Raw genomic sequence first — 22,980 nt, 5'->3', positions numbered from 1 at the left:
GTCTCCTACGCCGTCGTATCTTAGGGTGCATATTTACGCTGGCCGCTAGGTGGTGCTTCCGTTGATTTTGGCGTAGAATATGCAAATTAGCTAGATACGCCGATTCAGAAACGTACATGCGCCCGGCGCATTTTTTTACATCGTTTACGTAAGGCTTTTTCCGGCGTAAAGTTAGTCGAACAAATAGCTGGCCTAGCCAATGTTAAGTATGGCCGTCGTTCCCGCGTCGAAATTTGAAAATTTTGCGTAAGTCGTCAGTGAATGGGGCTGGACGTAATTTACGTTCACGTCGAAACCAAAACGTCCTTGTGGCGTACTTTGGAGCAATGCACACTGGGATATGTCCACGGACGGCGTCAATCACGTCGGGTCACGAGTCATTTACATAAAACACGCCCCCCTGTTCCACATTGAATTAGGCGCGCTTAGGCCGGCCCATTTACGCTACCCCGCCGTAACTTAGGAGGCAAGTGCTTTGTGAATACAGCACTTGCCTCTCGGACTTACCGGGCAAGGGAAGCGTACATGGCGGACATACTCCTCTTGAGTACGGAGTCTGTCACACAAAGTATGTAGGCACCCCTACCATGTTCTCACTTATGCGGACAATGAAAACCAAGCATATACGTTATATATAGCCAAAACTCTTTTTTACGTTTTTTTTTTCTGACAGCTGTCAGGTTTTTATTGCTGTCTGTAGATTCACCCTCCATGTTTGTACTGGTGTCCACTATCACCTAGAAAGGGGGAACACTGGGAAATTCATCTTTGCCCAAATATGCATTTCATATAATAACCTTCCAGAAATGTATCCAACTGGCGATAACTGTTGGGCTTTCTCTTTAGATAGCCTATATATTGGATTTTAATGTGGATATTTGTACCTGTCCAAAATGGTCTAATATACCGTATAAATTGCATCTAATTGGATTTTGTACATATTATTTAAAAAATATGGTAATGCCTTTTTGTCCTTTTGAGAGGGACCACAATCATTCAATTAGTCAAAATGTATTTTGTAACTGGCAATTAGCCAGTAAGTAAATACCTCCTTAGATGCAAAATGCCTGAGCAGAACTAAACCCATCAATTAGGGTTGCCACCTGTCCAGGATTCACCCGGACAGTTTGTGTTTGGAATCATGTGTCCGGGTTTCAAACTGCTTGAAAACTGGACACATTATTCAAACCAGACTATGGCTTCCCAGTGGGGTTGCTGGCTGCAGTTGTCAAAGCCGAAAGTATCTGTTACGCTCTCTTTCCCACTGCACAAAGCCAGCACTAACAATTCCCCCCTCCCCCACACACATACACACGGGAGAGGAGAGAGGGCTTGATCTGCTCCTCTTCCTCTCACTCCTGCCCCTCTGTGTCTGCCCACACTCCAATCCCTGGCGCTGTACCTCAGAAAAGGAAAGTGGGGGCCGGTAATTTGAAGTCCAGCATCCTCAGATACATCTGGATGAGAGGTGCTGACTGCCAAAGGGTGAGTGAGCTCACCATCCACTCCTGTCTTTGATGGAAGTCTCCCACATTCTTCTCTTCTGCCTCTGAGTGAGTACACTAAGGAAAATCAGGGTTCTCAGAGCACCCCTTACACCAGAAGCCACAGTGTTCCCCCTTACATCAGAGTCCTCTCCGTACATCAGAGTTCTCAGTGTTCCCCCATAAATCAGAATTTCCAGAGCATCCCTTATGTTAGAGGCCCCAGAGTTCTCCCTTACACCAGAGTCTGCAGAGTCCCCCCTTACAGTGTAAGATACCGTATTTATCGGCGTATAACACACGCTGGCGTATAACACGCACCCCAATTTTAAGAGGGAATTTTCTGGAAAAAGTAAATTTTTAAATAAACAACTTTGAAGCAATCTAAGGGTCAGTGCCCATGAATGTCCATCTGCAGCCTGATTAATGCATGAATGAAGCCTGATTATTGCCCTTTGATTTTATTATGCCGTTTTATTTTCATTTGCATTCTTACCATCATCAGCCTGAGGGGAAGGAGGGGGACGAGCGCCCGCCGGAATCACGGCATCATCGCCTGTCTACTTGGCTCTCACACACATACCTCGGAGGGGAAGGAGGGGGCCGAGCGCCCACCGGAAATCACCGGGCCGTCATCTCCTCTCCACTCGGCTCTCACTCGGCTGTCACGTCACACATGCACAGTCCCGCCTCCGCCATCGGCATTGGACCATCTCCTGTGATAGACAGAACACTGGTCCAATGCTGGTGGCGGAGGCGGGACTGTGCGTGTATGACGTTACAGCTGAGTGAGAGCCGAGAGGAGATGATGGCTCGGTGCTTTCCGGCGGGCGCTCATCCCCCTCCTTCCCCTCCGAGGTATGCTATCGGCGTATAATACGCACCCACGATTTTCCCCTGATTTTATGGGGAAAAAAGTGTGTGTTATACGCCGATAAATATGGTAACTCTGCAATTGGATTCAGATGTAAAAGGGGAACTCTGTGGACTCTAATGTAAAGGGGGACTCTTGTGATTAAGGTCATATGATTAAAGATTTTACTTAATTGCAAAATATATGTATAGTTTATGCAATAAAAGAAAAAATTCTGTGTGCCACTAAAGTATTCGGGTTTGACTTGAAGAAAAGGTGACAACCCTACCATCAATTTAACGGTTTCAAAAAAACAAGTTACATTCCTGGAATGGTGGGATTGCTAACGGTAACATTTGCTTGTGCTTATAACCAAACCATCATATGGCTGGAGTCATAACTGATCACACGTGCAGCACCATCCTCCCCTACTTTGCACAAGACATGTTAGGTTAAAGAGGAACTGCAGTCTGCTCACATAATTTGTAATAAAAATGTATTTGCCAATCTAAAGATTCCCTCCAACCACTTTGCATATTATTTTATATATACTGTGATTCTGTACTTGCCAAATATGCTGCAGCAGAGCTTTTTTTTTGCAGGAACTCAACCACAGCCCATTCAGATTTCACAAACAGTAGAAGGGTCTTAATGGGGCATTAAATACGAATATTGCATTACATACAGAGTTCAGAGTTCAGGGGGGTTACAAAGCTGTCACTTGTAAACACAGAAACCAGACTTCTGTGTTTACAAGTGATTGTGGTGAGCAGGCACCAAAGGGTCTGAGCCAGAGGTGGTGGAACTGAGTTCCCCCAAGTTCCCCCTGAAAAAAAGCCCTGTGCTGCAGAAATCTCCCTCCACTGAGTCTGGCTGCAGCCATTTTAACTGTGGGCAGCAGAAGCTGCTGCCTGTTCACTTCCTGGATTTACACAGACACACAGAGGCACAACTCCAGCCCTGCAGCTCTCATTGGCCCTCTGAAGACCCGCTTTGTCTCTCCACAAACCCATGAATACAATAACCTGGGTACATTATTTTTTGCAAATCTCCTATTCTCAAGCACGTAAACGTATATTGTTCACCATGGTTTTTCTCATTAACTGTCTATTGACTATGTAACCAAACAATATTTCACAATGTTTGATATTCTTTAACATCTTTAAAAAAAAAAAAAATAGAAAGTGAAAAAGTATGATACCATAAAATTAAATTTTCAATGCGATATTTGAAGTTAGATACACGTCTGGAAGGTTGTTATTTGGAATGCATATTTGGGCAAAGGTGACATTACCTGGGGCATTAATGCAATAAGTTCCCTATGGGCTGCAATTTTAGGAATGGCAGTTGGGACAAAGGGAATAAGAATTAAAAAAAAATGTCGGCAAACTGGATAGTGTTACCAGGGTTACAAAAAAGAGAAATCTGGTTGTGCGCAGTTCTCTTTGCACTTAGAGTACTTACGTGTACTTTTCATGCTTCGGTGTCCCTTGAATGGTCCTATCATAGAATACTTAGGAATCAGCACTGCTGGGGTCTCTGCAAGAGAAGACATTTATATATTATGTACATAATCTTTCCAAACTGTTAAATCAATATAATAAAAGCCATTTATATATCCCAACTTCACCCCCACCCATGTGACCACTTATAATTATAACCAGGGTTTGACAAATTTTCTTGGAATCTAGGAGCCAGCTAAAAAAGTTAGGAGCCAGAAAATGCACCCCGTCCCGAAGAGCTTGCGCGCAGAAGCGAACACATACGCGAGCAGCGCCCGCATATGTAAACGGTGTTCAAACCACACACGTGAGGTATCGCCGCGATTGGTAGAGCGAGAGCAATAATTCTAGCCCTAGACCTCCTCTGTAACTCAAAACATGCAACCTGTAGATTTTTTTAAACGTTGCCTATGAAGATTTTAAAGGGTAAAAGTTTGTCGCCACGAGCGGACGCAATTTTGAAGCGTGACATGTTGGGTATGAATTTACTCGGCGTAACATTATCTTTCATAATATAAAAAAAAATGGGGATAACTTTACTGTTGTCTTATTTTTTAATTAAAAAAGTGTAATTTTTTCACAAAAAAGTGCGCTTGTAAGACCGCTGAGCAAATACGGCGTGACAGAAAGTATTGAAACGATCGCCATTTTATTCTCTAGGGTGTTAGGATAAAAAATATATATAATGTTTGGGGGTTCTAATTAGAGGGAAGAAGATGGCAGTGAAAAATAGTGAAAAATGACATTAGAAATGCTGTTTAACTTGTAATGCTTAACTTGTAATACCAACGGCCACCACCAGATGGCGCCAGCTCACATCTGGTGGTAATAACTTGTAATACCAACGGCTCACCACCAGATGGCGCCAGCTCACAAAAAAACCCCCCAAAAAATTTTTTGCCCACCTTCCAAGCCAAGTCGCCAGGATACTATTTCTTTACCGGGATTTGTCAAGCCCTGATTATAACTTATACTTATACCTGATAACCAAGCCCTATAAACAGCATACAATGACAAGATTAAATATTCATGAGTAGTCATAAGAGTGTGAACCGGAAGACCGGAAGAGAGCGTAGATCTCTTAAACACTTGGAACTGTAAAAGTAAAGTATAACCTTGTCAATTTTTTATGTATGCTCCCAGCACAGAGACCAACCTGTCAATGACAGTTCCCAGTACCCACTAACGATCTGTAGCCGGTGGGATCGGCTCTTGATCATGTGACCATTGCTACAGCCAATCGCAGTGGTCACATGATCACTGATTCTTCCTGATCTCCTGATGCTCAGAACCCTTTAAAGCAGGGTTAGGCAATCTGGGGCCCTCCAGCTGTTGTGGAACTACATTTACCATGAGGCATTGCAAGGCTGGCAGTTACATAGACTCCCTGAGGCATGATGGGAATTGTAGTTCTGCAACAGCTCGAGGGCCCCAGGTTGCCTAACCCTGCTTTAACCACTAGCCGACCTGCCGCCGCAGTTTTACGGCGGCAGGTCGGCTCGGCTGCTCAAAACATAATATTACGTCATCTCGCATTTCAGCCATTAGGGGCGCTTGCGCTTTCCTTCCAATTCCTGTTTTGGCTACGGAAGCGGAACTTAAGGGAAATCTCCCCAACCATACTTTATCCAAAAACCTTTGGTTCTACTTTGAGCCCTTGTTCACACATAAAAACGGGGCTTTGAAATCGTGCGAGTTCATCTGAAAATCTCAAAAACGCATTTTAGTCCGTATGTGGTATGGGCAGACAGCTACACAGACAATCTGCAGGAGCCTGAGGTTTTGACCCAGTCCGGGATTTAAATGATGTCCCCGGGTTTCCCCCTGCCTGAGACCCAGACACCAGTGCCACCGACAGGGGGTACCATGAGGCCTCCCCTTCCTATTAAAAATACTCTCATCTCTAGCAAAAAATCTTTATGACTTAATCCCCCCCCCTCCCGAGTGAAGTCTCCTCTCCCTCAAACACACAGATCTCAGATACATCCCGGCTAATGGCAGTGTCTTGTCCTTCTCCCTGGTCTCCTCCTTATCTTGACACGTCAGAGCTGAGGAGAAGCCTGGGCAGGGGGGGGGGGGGGAATTTGTATCCCTTTCTACAGGCAGCTAGCGGGAGAGATGCCACTGCTGAAGGAGTATGGTACACCACTGGATGTCAGATTGCCACTTTCAGAGTCTGTTTACCTGCCGGGGCCCTACTCACATTCTTTGCTGGGAGGAGATGGGGGTGGGTTAGCAAACTGTAAAGTTGTAACAGTGCCGATGCAACAGTGAGAGCGTGAAGCTGGAGAGGAGAAAGAGCTCATTCAGCACCTCCTCCCAGCTCTCTCCTGCTCTCCAGCGCTAAGCTGACATGAGTAGTGATGCCACTATCAGTACTCCTGTCAGCCTTGTAGTGGCAGAAACTCTCCTGCCAGCACCACCCCACCTCACATGTTACCCGTGTCCTTCTGCTTCCCCCTTGGCCTGACCCTGCTCTGTGCTCCTGCCACTGCCGCTGCTGCCTTGATGATGATCCCTGTACAGATTATAGTCACTGCATGTACCCTGCTGATGGACAGCTACAGTCCCTCATGGTCACCGCTGCGACCCTGCCTCCTGGGCCCCACCAATGAAAGGATAGGGTCCCGAGAAATGCTATTTAATTATTGGCCAATATAGGAGCTGCTTTCAAGTTTTAAAATCTGCCTGCACTCTACAATGCAACATAACGCTGCCCGGGGCCCCCCTGTTCCTGAGCCTGGTACAGGAAGACCGGTGGTACCCCCTTATCAGCGGCCCTGATCGCAAGTGCAATACTCCTAAGGCTCCTAAAAACAGTAAATGCACGTTTATTTACCCGCAAAAAATGTGCATTGAAGATTTTTTTAGAACGGTGAACTTATCCTTTAACCACTTCCCGACGGCTGTACGACTATTGACGGCCGCAGGGTGGTTCTACTTCTCTGAGGCGACGTCAATTGACGTCCGCCCCTTTGCTCGTTCCCCGTGCGCGCTCCCGAGCACGCAGCGGGGAACTGCTGTGCTGGCCGTGTCCCTTGGACACAGCCAATCACAGAACGCCGTGAACGGCCAATCGGAATGTTTACATATGAGATCATTTCTCATTGCCGACTCTCGCAGACAGCGGTGCTGTCAGGGAGAGAGGAGACGGATCTGTGTGTCTTGTACATAAGGACACAGATCGGTCACCTCTCCCAGATACCCCCCTTACCCCACAGTTAGAACACTAATATTAGGGTACACATTTAACCCCTTCCTCACCCCCTAGTGTTAACCCCTTCCCTGCCAGTCACATTTATACAGTAATTAGTGCATTTTTATAGCACTGATTGCAGTATAAATGTGAATGGTGCCAAAAATGTGTCAAAAGTGTCCGATGTGTCCGCCATAATGTCGCAGTTGCAATAAAAGTCGCAGATCGCCGACATTACTAGTAAGAAAAAAATAATAAAAAAAAAAAATTCTGTCCCTTATTTTGTAGGCGCTATAACTTTTGCGCAAACCAGTCGCTTATTGCGATTTTTTTTTTTTTTTACTAAAAATATGTAGAATACGTATCGGCCTAGACTGAGGATAAAAAAAAAATGTAAAAAAAAAAATTGAGCTATTTATTATAGCAACAAGTAAAAATATTTTTTTTTTTTTTCAAAATTGTCGCTCTATTTTTGTTTATAGCGCAAAAAATAGAAACCGCAGAGGTGATCAAATACCACCAAAAGAAAGCTCTATTTGTGGGAAAAAAAGGACGTCAATTTTGTTTGGGAGCCACGTGGCACGACCGCGCAATTGTCAGTTAAAGTGACGCAGTGCCGAATCGCAAAAAGTCCTCCTCTGGGCAGGAGGGGGGTTTAAGTGCCCAGTAAGGAAGTGGTTAAAATCAGTCAGAAATGCAGTGATAAAGCTTAGGTGACTAATGCATTTACACATTGCGGAGAGTTTCATTACACATTGTTGGAGTTTGTTTTATTAACCAGTATTGATTACTTTAATTGACACAGGCAAACTTTGCTTTCAAAACTTCTCTAAAGTTGTTAAAGCAGAACAAAACTCTCTCTCTACATGAACTATTTGTAATCCTTATGCTGCTAGCATTAGTAAATAGATGTTATATGACAGTGCCTTGCAAAAGTATTCACCCCCCTTGGCTTTTTACCTATTTTGTTACATTACAGCCAATATTTTGTTTAATCTGAACTACCGGTATATGTGAAGGATCAGAACACAATATTCTAAGTTGGTGAAGTAAATTTAGAAAAATATCTACAATTTTTTTTTTTCAGAAATAAAAAAATGATAATTGACATGTGCGTATGTATTCACCCCCTTTGTTATAAAGCATATAAAGCTCTGGTGCAACCAATTACCTTCAGAAGTCACATAATTAGTGAAATGATGTCCACCTGTGTGCAATCTAAGTGTCACATGATCTGTCATTACATGTACACACCTTTTTTGAAAGGCCCCAGAAGCTGCGACACCTAAGCAAGAGGCACCACTAACCAAACACTGCCATGAACACCAAGGAACTCTCCAAATATGTAAGGAAAATGTTGTTGAGAAGTACAAGTCAGGGTTAGGCTATAAAAAATATACACATTTTTGATGATCCCTAGGAGCCCCATCAAATCTATCATAACCAAATGGAAAGAACATGGCACAACTGCAAACCTGCCAAGAGACCTAAGCAGGGCCGGTACAAGGCAGGGGCGGAAGGGACAAGTGCCCTGGGCGGTACCATTTCGTATAGGAGGGGGGGTGCGGCACTGTACAAATTGTGTGCCGACTGCCGAGTGCGCTCCTGCATCTGGGACCGTCACCTCCCGGCTCCCTTCCCTGTCTGCTTCTCTGTGTGTTTGTTTACTCCCCCTACGGAGGAGTCTTTTAGTCCCTGCCAGCGGCGTGATGTCACTCCACTCACGGCCGGAGGCGAGGTGGGAGAGGGAGGACTTAGAGGAGCGCTGAGCAGGGAGTTGTGTCGGCGCTGCCTATGACTCACAGCCTGTGAGCTAGAGGGGAGCCAACAAGGACAATTAGTAAATGGCTGGATTGGAGGGGGGGAGGCTGACTGAGGTGAGGTGACCACCACTGTATTAAAAAATAGCAGATAAAAAAATGTTTTTGTGTTATTTTAAATGAGCCATGCTTGCCATCTCTGACTGGCAGAAAAAACAACAACATCAATTGTAGCTAACTTTGCCATCAAACGCAGCCACTGTGCCATCAAACACAGCCACTGTGCCAACACACAGCCACTGTGCCATCAATTGTCACCACTGTGCCCATCACACGCAGCCACTGTGCCATCACACGCAGCCACTGTGCCAACACACGCAGCCACTGTGCCAACACACGCAGCCACTGTGCCAACACACACAGCCACTGTGCCATCAATTGTCGCCACTGTGCCCATCAAACGCAGCCACTGTGCCCATCAAATGCAGCCACTGTGCCAACACATGCAGCCACTGTGCCAACACATGCAGCCACTGTGCCAACACACGCAGCCACTGTGCCATCAATTGCAGCCACTGTGCCCATCAAACGCAGCCACTGTGCCATCAAAACAGGGGGGGCGCAGTTTGCCATCTTCGCCCTGGGCACCAAATGGCCTTGTCCCTGCACTGGACCTAAGGTAACCCTGGAGGAGCTGCAGAGTTCCACAGCAGAGACTGGAGTATCTGTACATAGGACGACAATAAGCCGTACGCTCCATAGAGTTGGTCTTTATGGCAGAGTGGCCAGAAGAAAGCCATTACTTTCAGCAAAAAACAAAATGGCACGTTTTGAGTTTTGCGAAAAGGCATGTGGGAGACTCCCAAAATGTATGGAGGAATGTGCTGTGGTCTGAAGAGACTACTGATCAACTAGCTGCATTGCAAGCTTTAAAGGGGTTGTAAGGCGTTGTGGTTTTTCACCTTAATGCATCCTATGCATTAAAGCAGGGTACCACCCTAAAAATGAACTTTCTATTAACAGCTTTCTTTCTAATGTAAAATAAAAAAAATAAAAATAAATTTGTAATGTGCCTAGTTCCTGGTCCTTTGTGGTTCAACTTCCTGTCCTAAGACCCCATTGTCTCTGGGCATTACTGTGCCTAAAAAATAAATAAACAATTGCCCGACATGCACCTCTCCCTGAAAACCAGGAAGAAAAAGGAACTGGGCTTCACATGCCCACACATATGATGGATACGGCCACAACCAGTGGTGTATTTAGGTTTATGCTGCCCTAGGCCTGACTAAACTAGTGCACCCCCCAATTTAAATATGACCCACCCCCTTCCTGTCAAGGCCACACCCCTTTCTGTTTAAGACCCACCCTGACATTTTCGAGTAGGGAATGCCTGGGTGGGGGGAATGGATTCCCTTAATTTGCATAGATTTCCTATCACTTCCTGTCTGGCTATGGGGCAGGAAGTGAAGGGAAATCTCTGCAATGTGACAGGGATGGTAAAAAAAATAAACTGACCGGGGCTCTAACCCTCCCTTACTCTATCCAAAATGGAAAAAAAAAGTGTTGCTTATAGTTCTACTTCAAGCACAAATTTCTGATAATTTTATGGAGAGGACTAAGAAGATATAACCATGCCAATGGTACAGCAGAAAACATAGCACAGTGAGGAAGGTTTGTGGTCCAGGATGATAGGACAGTCAAAATTAGAAGCAGCTTGTGTTACACTAACAGTGTAGCACAAGCCAGCGGGGACACTTTCCATGCTGCACCCCTGCAAAGTGCTGCCCTAGGCCTGGGCCTTGTTGGCCTAGGCCAGGATACAACGTTGGCCACAACATGAGCTGGAGGATATAAGGCTATTGTTTGCAATGATTTCTGGAACGATTGGGGAGCTATTAACCACTTGAGCCCCGGGCCATTGTCAAATGACGGCCTCACGGTGGCTCTGAATATCCAACAGGACGTCAATTGACGTCCTGGATTCCTCCAGCCACTGGGGGGCGCGCGAGCGCGCCGGAGGCGGCGCGCGCCCGGCGCGTCTCCCGAGATGCCGATGCGCATGCCTGGCGGTCGCAATGTCCGCCAGGCACTCGGGATCGGCGGCTACAGGGACAAGACGTGGAGCTCTGTGTGTAAACACAGAGCTCCACGTCCTGTCAGGGGAGAGAGGAGACCGATCTGTGTCTCTTGTACATAGGGACATAGATCGGTCACCTCCCCCAGTCACCCCCCTCCACCTACAGTGAGAACACAATACAGGCACACATTTAACCCCTTCCTTACCCCCTAGTGTTAACCCCTTGAATGCCAGTAACATTTATACAGTAATTAGTGCATATTTATCGCACTGATGTGAATGGCGCCAAAAATGTGTCAAAAGTGTCCGATGTGTCCGCCATAATGACGCAGTCCCAATAAAAAAAAAAATCGCAGATCGCCGCCATTACTAGTAAAAAAAATAAATAAAAAAAAATAATAATAATAATAATAATAATTCTGTCCCATATTTTGTAAGCGCTTATTGCGATTTTTTTTTTTTTTTTTTACCAAAAATATGTAGAAGAATACGTATCGGCCTAAACTGAGAAAAAGAAAATTTGGAAAAAAAAATTGGGCTATTTATTATAGCAACAAGTAAAAAATATTGTTTTTTTTTTCAAAATTGTTGCTTTTTTTTGTTTATAGCGCAAAAAATAAAAACCGCAGAGGTGATCAAATACCACCAAAATAAAGCTCTATTTGTGGGGAAAAAAGGACGTCAATTTTGTTTGGGAGCCACGTCGCACGACCGCGCAATTGTCAGTTAAAGCGACGCAGTGCCGGAAGCTGAAATTTCACCTGGGCAGGAGGGGGGTATATGTGCCCGGTAAGCAAGTGGTTAATATGTTTTAGGGACTATTTATTGTGATTAATTTTAGCTTGAAAAAAAAAAAAAAATTTATGCCCGACACCCTGCTTTAAGGCTCCCCCAAGACCCCGTTTTACTTACCTGAGCCCCGAAACTCAGTGGGCGCGTTGCTTTCCCCCAGCTCTTGCGGGCTCTTCATTGGATGATTGATAGCAGCTCAGCCATTGGTTCCCGCTGCTGTCAATCAAATCAATGATGCAGCGCACCGGGGGCGGGGCAGAGTGATATACTCGGTGGCTATGGCCGCTCACTGTATCACACGGGAGCCACCTGCAAGCTAACCCCCTTGGGAGAGCACTTCCCAGAAGGGGGTTAGCTCTTGCGGGGAGGAGCCGAGAAAGCCGCCGAGGGACCCCAGAATATGAGGATCGGGGCCATTCTGTGCAAAACGAACTGCACAGTGGAGGTAAGTAGAACATGTTTGTTATTAAAAATAAATAAAAAATAAACCTTTACAACCCCTAACTGGGAAATTGTCATCAAACCCTCAGACAAGGGGGAATGTCATATTGATGGATACGGAACAGTACAGATATAGGTGTCTACGAATTTTATGTAATCAAGAATGGTATAAAATCATCCCAGAAAGTATGGTGGTGAGGTTCTGGGAGGAATTTCCCCGACTCATTGTCGAGGCGTACCAACAGGGCATTATTTGTTTGAGGGGTTTGATACCTCTATTTTTATTTTAACACATAAAGACTTTTTTTTTTTATGATTTATGTCTCCACTGTGTTGTCATTATAGTCCATTACTGTAGGTTACTGGAGACTATTTCTACGGCTTATGCCGCGTACACACGACCGTTTTTCGGGTTGTAAAAAATGAAGTTTTTTTTAATGTCATTAAAAACTATCGTGTGTGGGCTCCAGATCATTTTTCACAATGTAAAAAATGGGCATTAAAAATTTACAACATGCTCCATCCAATTTCTCAAGTTTTTAACATTGTCGTTTTTAACGTCGTAAAAAATGGTCGTGTGTGGGCTTTAACAACGTGAAAAAAACACACATGCTCAGAAGCAAGTTATGAGATGGCGGCGCTCGTTCTGGTAAAACTAGCGTTCGTAATGGAGTAAGCACATTCATCACGCTGTAACAGACTGAAAAGCGCGGATCGTCTTTTACTAACACAAAATCAGCAGAAGCAGCCCCAAGGGTGGCGTCATCCGAATGGAACTTCCCCTTTATAGTGCCTTCGTACGTGTTGTACGTCACCGCGCTTTGCTAGAGAATTTTTTTTTTCACGATCGTGTGTAGACAAGGCCGTTTTAATGATCGGGTTGAAAAAAAATGTTGTTTTTTCTAGACCATTAAAAACGTAAACGTAATTTTTTACAACCTGAAAAACGGCATTATACCCAAGTTTATTCTTTGTACGATTTGGATTAGTCCAAAAAGTCTTCTCCTACAACCAGCTAGGTTATCTATTTTCATTTACATTTATAAGTAACGTTCCTGAATGATTTCGCCCTTTTTCTATTATACTATTGTACATGTTCTGTTAATGGAATATCTATTTCTATTATATTATTGTACATGCTCTGTTAATGGAATTTTGTTGATTATAAAATTCAATAAAATGGAAATTTTTCTAACTAACTTGGTTTATGGCCAGCTTTAAGTATACAGGTCCAGATTCACTGAGGAAATACGCCGGAGTATCTACTGATGCTCTGGCGTATTTTCAAATTTGCCGCGTCGTATCTTTATTTGTAATTCACAAAAAAGATACAACGGCTTTTGGCTAAGATCCGACAGGCGTACGGCTTTGTACGCCTTCGGATCCTAGGTGTAATTTTCCGGCGGCCGCTGGGTGGAGTTCGCGTCGTTTTCCAGCGTCGGGTATGCAAATTAGCTGATTACGGCGATCCACGACGATACACGCGTTCGCCGCAGTCTCTTACGTCGTCACTAGTCATTTTTTCCCGTCACAAACTTAGGCCTGCTTTTTCATGGCTTATATTTAGAACAGCCATGTTAAAGTATGGCCGTCGTTCCCGCGTCGAATTTCAATTTTTTTTTTTTTTGCGTAAGACGTCCGGGAATACGAAACAACGTAACGCACGTCGCCGGTCAAAAAATACGCCGGGGCGCCATAATTTCGCGCAAATCGCGTCGGGAATTTTCACACGGAGAATGCGCAGAACATTCAGCGCGGGAACGCGCCTAATTTAAATGGTACACGCCCCATTTGAATTAGGCGGGCTTGCGCCGGACGCCTTTTCGTTACACCGCCGTAAGTTTACACGCAAGTGCTTGGTGAATCAGGCACTTGCGCTGAAAACTTGTGGCGGTGTAACGTAAAGGGGATACGTTACGCCGCCGCAGATATGTGTGAATCTGGCCCACGGTTCTATATTAAAGTACATTTAGCAGTTTTTTTTATGACTAGGTGACTGGATTAAATATATATATTGTTTTTTTTTTAATCGGCCTGTAGTTTGCCTTTAAGCATTTGGTGACACCAGAGTGGCTCTTTCTTTAGCTGGAAATACACTCGGCACTATTTTCCTGGAGTATAAATACTGATAAACAGGATTCAAGCAAGTGCGCCACACTGGGGTAAAAAAAATACATTCAAGTAGGTCAGCGCACCCTCACACAGCGCACTTCATCAGCGCCACCCCCTGACAAGCTCCCTAACAAACAGCTGACTGAGAGAATAGATTCATTTATAATAGATAGGGAGGCTAATGAACACTGCGCAGCAGCAGCTATTTGTGCCTGTTTTTGCAAAGACCGCTAGCTATACATTTAAATTTGAGCATTTTCATGTTGATGGAGCGAAACACATCTGTGCTGTAGCTGGCAGCCATAAAAAATAGGACATGAATTTGTCAACTGAAGTTGACTTCCCACCTCACTAGAAAAGCCTTATTGCACTGTTTAAAGGGAAACTCCACCTTCACTAACATAACATGATCTATATGACTATTAAAATGGGTTGTAAAGGTTTGTTTTTTATTTTCTAAATAGGTTCCTTTAACCTAGTGCATTGTTGGTTCACTTACCTTTTCCTTCGATTTCCCTTCTAACTATTTTTTTTTTCTTTGTTTTCTTTGTCTGAATTTCTCACTTCCTGTTCCTCCTCAGTGAGCTGTTCTGGTTGACTAACCCCCAGTCAGATGATGGGGGCAAGCTTACTGAGGAGGAGAAACAGGAAGTGAGAAATTCAGACAGAGGAAAAAAAACATTTAGAAGGGAAATCGAAGGAAAAGGTAAGTGAACCAACAATGCACTAGCTTAACCACTTAAGGACCCCTTCACGCCGATATACGTCGGCAGAATGGCACGGCTGGGCACAGGCACGTACCTGTACGTTGCCTTTAAGAGCCCAGCCGCGGGGTCGCGAGCGTGCCGCCACCGGCACATTTGCGACCCAGTCCGAAGCTCCGTGACCACGCCCGCGGGACCCGCGGACCCTATCGCCGCCGGTGTCCCGCGATCGGTCCCAGGAGCTGAAGAACGGGGAGAGGTGTGTGTAAACACACCTTCCCTGTTCTTCATTGTGGCAGTGACATTGATCGTCTGTTCCCTGGTTAACCCCTTTACTGCCATTGTCATTTTCACAGTTAACAGTGCATTTTTATAGCACTTTTCGCTGTGAAAATGACAATGGTCCCAAAAATGTGTCGAAAGTGTCCGATCTGTCCGCCATAATGTTGCAGTCACGAAAAAAAAAAAAAAATCGCTGATTGCCCCCATTACTATTAAAAATTATTAATAAAAAGGCCATAAAACTACCCCCCTATTTTGTAAACGCTATAAATTTTGCGCAAACCAATCGATAAACGTTTATTGCGATTTTTTTTTACCAAAAATAGGTAGAAGAATACATATCGGCCTAAACTGAGGAAAAAACATTTTTTTTATATATATCTTTTTTGGGGATATGTATTATAGCAAAAAGTATAACATTTTGATTTTTTTCTAAATTGTCGCTCTATTTTTGTTTATAGCGCAAAAGATAAAGACCGCAGAGGTGATCAAATACCACCACAAGAAAGCTCTATTTGTGGGAGCCACGTTGCACGACCGCGCAATTGTCAGTTAATGCTGCGCAGTGCCGAATCGCAAAAAGGGGCAAGGTCCTTAACCTGCATATTGGTCCGGGTCTTAAGTGGTTAAAAGAACCTATTTAAAAAATAAAAAATGAACCTTAAGGCCCCTTTCACACTCGCTCAGTTGATCCCCGCTGAGCCGGCGGGGACCGCCCTGTCTTTTCTCCACTCTCCCCTATGGGGGGGATCGGATGAACACGGACCGTCACCCGATCCACCAGACGGATGGAAGTAGGTTTTTCCTCCGTCACACTTTAGCGGATCGGAGCGGGTCGGATGTCAGCGGGCATGTCACCGCTGACATCCGCGGCTCCATAGAGGAGCACGGAGCGCCCGTTCAGGTCCGCCTAAAAAACTGGCAGGCGGACCTGAACGGGCGCTCCGTGTGAAAGAGCCCTTACAACCCCTTTAAGCAAGTATTTTTTTATTTCATCTTCAGAACTATTTCCTTGCCATTTCAGTCTGAGGTTGCCTTGTTTTTCTTAACCACTTCAGCCCCGGAAGGATTTACCCCCTTCCTGACCAGGCCATTTTTTTGTGATACGGAACTGCATCGCTTTAACTGACAATTGCGCGGTCATGCAACGTTGTACCTAAACAAAATGTATGTCCTTTTTTCCCCGGAAATAGAGCTTTCTTTTGGTGATATTTTATCAGCTCTGCGATTTTTATTTTTTGCACTATAAACAAAAAAAAGAGCGATCATTTTGAAAAAAAAAAACACATTATTTTTAACTTTTTTTGCTAGAATATCGCAATTAAAAAAATAAATAAATGTCTTCATCAGTTTTGGCTGATATGTACTCTTCTACATATTTTGGGTAAAAATAAATTGCAATAAGCGTATATTGATTGGTTTGCGCAAGCGTTATAGCGTCTACAAAATAGGGGATATATTTATGGCATTTTTATTTATTTATTTATTACTAGTAATGGCGGCGATCTGTGATTTCTATCGTGACTGTGACATTGCGGGGGACAGATTGGACACTTGACACATTTTTGGGACCATTGTCAGTTATACAGCGATCAAGTTATAAAAATGCACTGATTACTGTATAAATGTCACTGGCAGGGAAGGGGTTAACACTAGCGGACGATCAAGGGGTTAAATGTGTTCCTTTACTGTGTGTTCTGACTGTGGGGGGGGATGGGACAGACACCGATCAGTGTTCCTATATACTAGGAACACATGATCTGTCGCCTCTCCCCTGATAGGGCGTGGATTTGTGTGTTTACACACACAAATCCATGTCCTCACTTTGTCAGGCAAGGCCATCAGCTCCTTAGGGACGCGGCGGGCACGCGCCCTCTATACACCTTAAAGCGCCCACTGTACAGCTACGGCCATTTGCGCAGGAGTGCCATTCTGCCGCCGTCAATTGGCAAGCGGTTAAACGTGAATTTTTTTAATGGTGACAGGCACGCTTGGTATTCCATACTCTGTGTATTGAACCATCCTGGTAGTTTCATTTGCTGCTTGTCTGATTGTCTCGCTGTTTTTCCAAGAAGCCTGCACAGAGCTTGAATTCAAATTGCAGGCATTTCCTAGGGGCTGGACGTGTGACAACATTGATCGTCTTTCCCTATATCAGGGAACAGACGATCAGTGACATTGCCACAACGAAGAACAGGGAAGGTGTGTTTACACACACCTCTCCCCGTTCTTTAGCTCCGGTGACCGATCGCTGGACACCCCACGGCTGGGCTTAAAGAGTCATGTACGGGTACGTGATTGTGCCCCAGCGTGAAGGGGTCCTTAAGTGTTTAAACTTGGCAGTGACATGCACACTTTGCTGAGTGGTCTTTTCAGCTAGTGCCTGTTTACCCGATCTGTACCAGTTTCCTGTATCCTGACCTGGCTTGCCTGAACCTTCCTTTTGACCTCTGCCTGCCTACTTGTGACCCGTGGCGGTTCGTCCATAGAGGGCGCTGGAGCGCCGCCCCCTCTGGCTCCGCACCGCCACTGACTAATAACATGTTATTTTCGCCGCTGGTCTATTCAGATGGCCGGACCTTGAGCGCTGGCCACCTGAATAACGGCAGCTGGTCGGCTGTACGGAAGTGCCTATCAGAGCCAGCGGCTCTATTAGGCTTTCCAAGTACAGTTCTCAGCAAACGGAAGCTTATCCAGGAAACGTACGGGGGTGCATTCCTTGGATAAGACTGACAGGCGTCTCAGCCAATCAGGTTCACCGGTTCTGACTATCGGTAACCTGATTGGCTGAAGCGTCATCGAGGACAGGAGAAGACATCGAGGGACGTGGATGGCTGACTCCAGTAAAGGTAAGTGCCGGGGGGAGGGGCATTTTACAGGGCACAGCGGCGACGAAGGGCACAGTGACATGAATAGGCACAGCGGCGACAATGGGCACAGCGGCGACAATGGGCACAGTGGGGACAATGGGCACAGCACCATGAATGGGCACAGTGGGGACAATTAAAGGGCACAGTGACATCAATGGGCACAGTGGTGGCAATTAAAAGACACAGTGGTGACAATTGGCACAGTGGCGACAATTGATGGCACAGTGGCGGTGTTTGATGGCATGGCACAGTGGCTGCGTTTGCACAGTGGCTGCGTTTGATAGCATGGCACAGTGGTGACAATTGATGGCACAGTGGCTGCGTTTGATGGCATGGCACAGTGGTGACAATTGATGGCACAGTGGCTGCATTTGATGGGCACAGTGAGGCTGCAATTTTTTTTTTTCCGTTTGCACCCCCCAAAAATGTTGAGCACCAGCCGCCACTGCTTGTGACCCCGGCTTGTGCTTGACTCCGCATCTGCCTGATGTTCCTGTGCCTCATTGCCTGACTGTGTACCGAACCTGGCCTGTGTCCCATCTTTGCCTCTGCCTCATGTCTTGGTACCTGCTCTGTCCAGCTGTTGATGACTCCCTGGCTCACGTCCTGGCTACGTCTCCAGCTGCTGATTCAGCGACACAGAGCTCCTGTTCTCAGTTCCGGCCCAGCACTCTCCAGTCACCTGGTTCCTGCCAAGACCCAGCCAGAGCCATCTGCTACAGCTGCCCTTGTGCCACTCTGAGTCCTCCTCTCCCTGTCACCACTACCAGGGGTGTTGGACAGGAGGTACAAGAGAAGCCCCCTCTACAGTTCGATCTCCACCAGGTCTTCTGTCTGTCTGGTATGATGATGTCATAGTTCATTCCTCTTCTCTTCTGGTAGGGGGCAGTCTTTACTACTACACCAAATGGCACCCACATAATGATGTGTGAGCACCACTCAGTGCAGCTATACTCTGTGACTATGCTGCCCTCCAAGGGGCAGGTCCTTGATAGCCTAGGGCTCAGGGGGATAGAGTTAAATGGCACTGCCTATCATTCAACCTGGAGCACTCTAGTGGTGGAGAGGAATTACTGTGGTACCTGAACAGAAGGTAAGTATTGCTGTTTTTTATCATTTTTATGCTTGCAAGTTTTTGTAAAATGTCTTAAGTTCTGCTTTAAGACAACTGTCACAGTATTTTAGAAGAACTTCTGAATTTAGTATCTTTTGTAGACTATGTTGCTGAAAAGAGCAATACATGCACTCTTCTGCTGACCCAGTACTTTCTTTCTATCATTCCAGCTGCGCTCTAAATACTTTTCTACATCACTCAGGAATTCATAAAAAAATATAATATTTAAAATGAGGTTTGGCGCCTGCATTTGTAGATTATCCGCTTCTCAAAGTGCATTTCCATTAGACATATGGATAAATTGATGCGTTTTATGTATTTAGCAAGTCAGATATTGATGTGGATGTGCATGAGTGTCAATTTACTTTTTCATTAATAAATCATAAACCTTAGAAGAAGTGTTAATCGTACATCTGTGGACCTGACTTGGGAGTTAATAGCTAATTTGTAATGAAATGTAATACAGAATCAACATAGATTAAAAAATATTAACTCTTTTGTAGCTAAACCAAAGAACATGAATCCAAGTTGAAGGCCCTTTGGAAGAATCTTATCCATCCACACTGAGCAAGCAATTTTGTGATCTATAGTGATGATGGAACTAAAATTCATTCAGTAATCTCTGATATTAATATTTCCATATACTGTACATCATGCAATTTAAAAATTCAAGTGAGCGTGATTTATGCATTGTTAAAAATGATTCTCTGCAGCCTAGGCACATCTTCACACATATGTCAAAGAAAATTGTAAAAAAATGCAATTCACTGATGCAGTGACATTATCCTTCTGGTGTGAGGCTCGGTATAATAGTTTGGGATGAAATTGGGATGTAGCATGCTGGCTCCCCCATGCTAACAAGGAGCCCCCCCCCCCCCAACGCACTGATATTTTAATTTTAGATGTGCACTGCTGTGCTGAGTTTCCTGGAACTATAGTTTGCCTTTGCAATCATTATAACAGTTCAGCAGAACAACCACTTGCCGACCAGGGCGCAGCAAGGCCGATCCTAGGTAGGGTTGCCACCTCATCCCTTTAAAACAGAACACATATTAATTACACAGGTTCTGTGGCTAATTAAGGTGGTAATTAGACTCATTTGGTGCCTTACCTGCATTAAATTAGCCTCAGAACCTGTGTAATTCATATGTGTTCTGTTTTAAAGGGATGAGGTGGCAACCCTGATCCTAGGGTCACAGGCGCCTGGGTGCAGAAATATTTCTGGCGCCCCCACATGGGCGTGGTCATCTTACTAACTCCTCCCCTTTACAAATGTTTCTGTGGCAGCCTACCGGTGCCCATCAAATGCAGCTTTTCAGTGCCCCACCAAATGCAGCCTACCAGTGCCCATCAATTGCAGCCTACCAGTGCCCATCAATTGCAGCCTGCCAGTGCCCACCAACTGCAGCCTGCCAGTGCCCACCAGTATGTACAGGAGAGGAGTACGGAGGGTATGACAGTTGTCAGTATGTACAGGAAAGGAGTGTGGAGGGTTTGACAACAGACTGATATTTTAGTTTTAGATGTGCACTGCTGTGCTAATTTCCCTGGCACTATAGTTTGCCTTTGCAATCATTATAAGGCCCCTTTCACATTGAGGCGGTTTTCATGCGGTACAGCGCTAAAAATAGTGCTGCTATACCGCATGAAAAAATCATGCCCTGCAGGCTTCAATGTGAAAGCCCGAAGGCTTTCACACTGAAGCGGTGCGGTAGCAGGACCGCTCCAAAAGTCCTGTTAGCCACATCTTTGGAGCGGTATAGGAGCGGGGTGTTTACCGCTCCTATACCGTGCCTTCCCATTGAAATCAATGGGAAACCGCGGTAATACGGCCCGCAATGCGCCTCTGCAGAGGCGCATTGCGGGCGGTATTAACCCTTTTTCGGCCGCTAGCGGGGGTTAATACCGCACCGCTAGCGCCCAAATATCGCGGTAAATATGACGGTATAGCGGCGCTACAAATAGCGCGGCTATACCGTCACCGCACCTCCACTGCCCAATGTGAAAGCAGCCTAACAGTTCAGCAGAACAACCACTTGCCGACCAGCCGCCACAGTTTTACTGCGGCACAGCAGGGCCGATCCTAGGATCACAGGCGCCTGGGTGCAGAAATATTTCTGGCGCCCCCACATGGGCGTGGTCATTTTACTAACTCCTCCCCATTTACAAATGTTTCTGTGGCAGCCTACCGGTGCCCATCGAATGCAGCCTTATCAGTGCCCCTTCAAATGCAGCTTTTCAGTGCCCCACCAAATGCAGCCTTTGTGCAGCTTTAAGCTCCAGAAGGTTTTACCCCTTCATGACTAGGGCATTTTTTTGCTATTAGGCACTGTGCTATTTAAACTGGCCATGTGCTCACACTATACGCAAATTCGATTTATTTAAAAATAAATTCAGACAAATAAAGTGCTCTAAACAGCTCCCATATTTGTGATTTATCTGCATATTTAGCTGTTTTTCCTTGGGTTCAGCGTTACCATTATGTAGCAGAGGTATAACAAGAGATCATGTCATTTGATTTATGAGCAACTATGTATAAAATAAGTATCCATTTTGGTTATACAGAACTTTTAAGTCAGCAACATACACATCTAAAAAAAAAAAAACTTTAAAAGGCAAAATAAATAATCTTATACAAAACAAAGATGCACACAGCAAAAAACGAATCTAACAAACATCTGACTTTCCTGTAAAGTGCAAATGTCGTTTCTTATCACTCACCCTGTCCCGGAGACATTTTCTATAAAAAACAAAAACAAAATACAAAATGAAATTCCTCTTGTCCAAGACAACTTGTATTAATTGCAGGTGAAAGCAGTCTGATTCCTGAACACACACACCGGGTGTGGTAACAAAGTGTATCATCCCCATAACAACTAAAGTATGACTCTGTAAACATACACTACGCACACACTGCCCATCCTCATACACACACATGTAAAGTATATAAGCAGCTTTTATTCTAGAAATTAAAAAGCTCTTAAATATAATTTAAGAGCATAGCAACTTATTGACTCATCTCCTGATTGATCTCCCATTGAAACCAATGATGGAGCACTATTCCTCCCACTGACACCAACAATGGGACACTGCTCCTCCCACTGACACCAACAATGGGACACTGCTCCTCCCACTGATACCAATGGTGGGTCACTATTCCTCCCACTGACACCAACAATGGGACACTGCTCCTCCCACTGATACCAATGGTGGGTCACTATTCTTCCCACTGACACCAACAATAGGACACTACTCCTCCCACTGATACCAATGGTGGGTCACTATTCCTCCCATTGACACCAACAATGGGACACTGCTCCTCCCACTGATACCAATGGTGGGTCACTATTCCTCCCATTGACACCAACAATGGGACACTGCTCCTCCCACTGATACCAATAGTGGGTTAATATTCTTCCCACTGACACCAACAATGTGACACTACTTCTCCCACTGATACCAATGGTGGGTTACTATTCTTCCCACTGACACCAACAATGGGACACTACTCCTGCCACTGATACCAATGGTGGGTCACTATTCCTCCCACTGACACCAACAATGGGACACTACTCCTCTCACTGATACCAAAGGTGGGTCACTATTCTTCCCACTGACACCAACAATGGGATACTACTCCTGCCACTGATACCAATGGTGGGTCACTATTCCTCCCACTGACACCAACAATGGGACACTACTCCTCTCACTGATACCAATGGTGGGTCACTATTCTTCCCACTGACACCAACAATGGGACACTACTCCTCTCACTGATACCAATGGTGGGTCT

General features: G+C 45.2%; 1 protein-coding gene across 1 annotated transcript in view; it reads right to left on the bottom strand.

Moving 5' to 3' along the window:
- Nucleotides 1–22,013, bottom strand: part of LOC120937903 (spermatogenesis-associated protein 7 homolog) — a 248,135-nt gene extending 226,122 nt beyond the window's left edge. The window contains exons 1-2 of the mRNA XM_040351450.1: nucleotides 21,909–22,013; nucleotides 3,802–3,876 (exon numbers count right to left, since the gene is read on the bottom strand). Of these exons, the coding sequence (XP_040207384.1) occupies nucleotides 3,802–3,876; nucleotides 21,909–21,924 (91 nt within the window). The 5' untranslated portion in view covers nucleotides 21,925–22,013. The remainder of the gene's footprint in view (nucleotides 1–3,801; nucleotides 3,877–21,908) is intronic.
- Between the last annotated feature and the right edge of the window lie 967 nt (nucleotides 22,014–22,980).

This window comes from Rana temporaria, chromosome 4 (genome assembly GCF_905171775.1).
Source record: "Rana temporaria chromosome 4, aRanTem1.1, whole genome shotgun sequence".
Classification (NCBI taxonomy): domain Eukaryota; kingdom Metazoa; phylum Chordata; class Amphibia; order Anura; family Ranidae; genus Rana; species Rana temporaria.
This window is presented reverse-complemented; position numbering and strand designations above follow the sequence as displayed.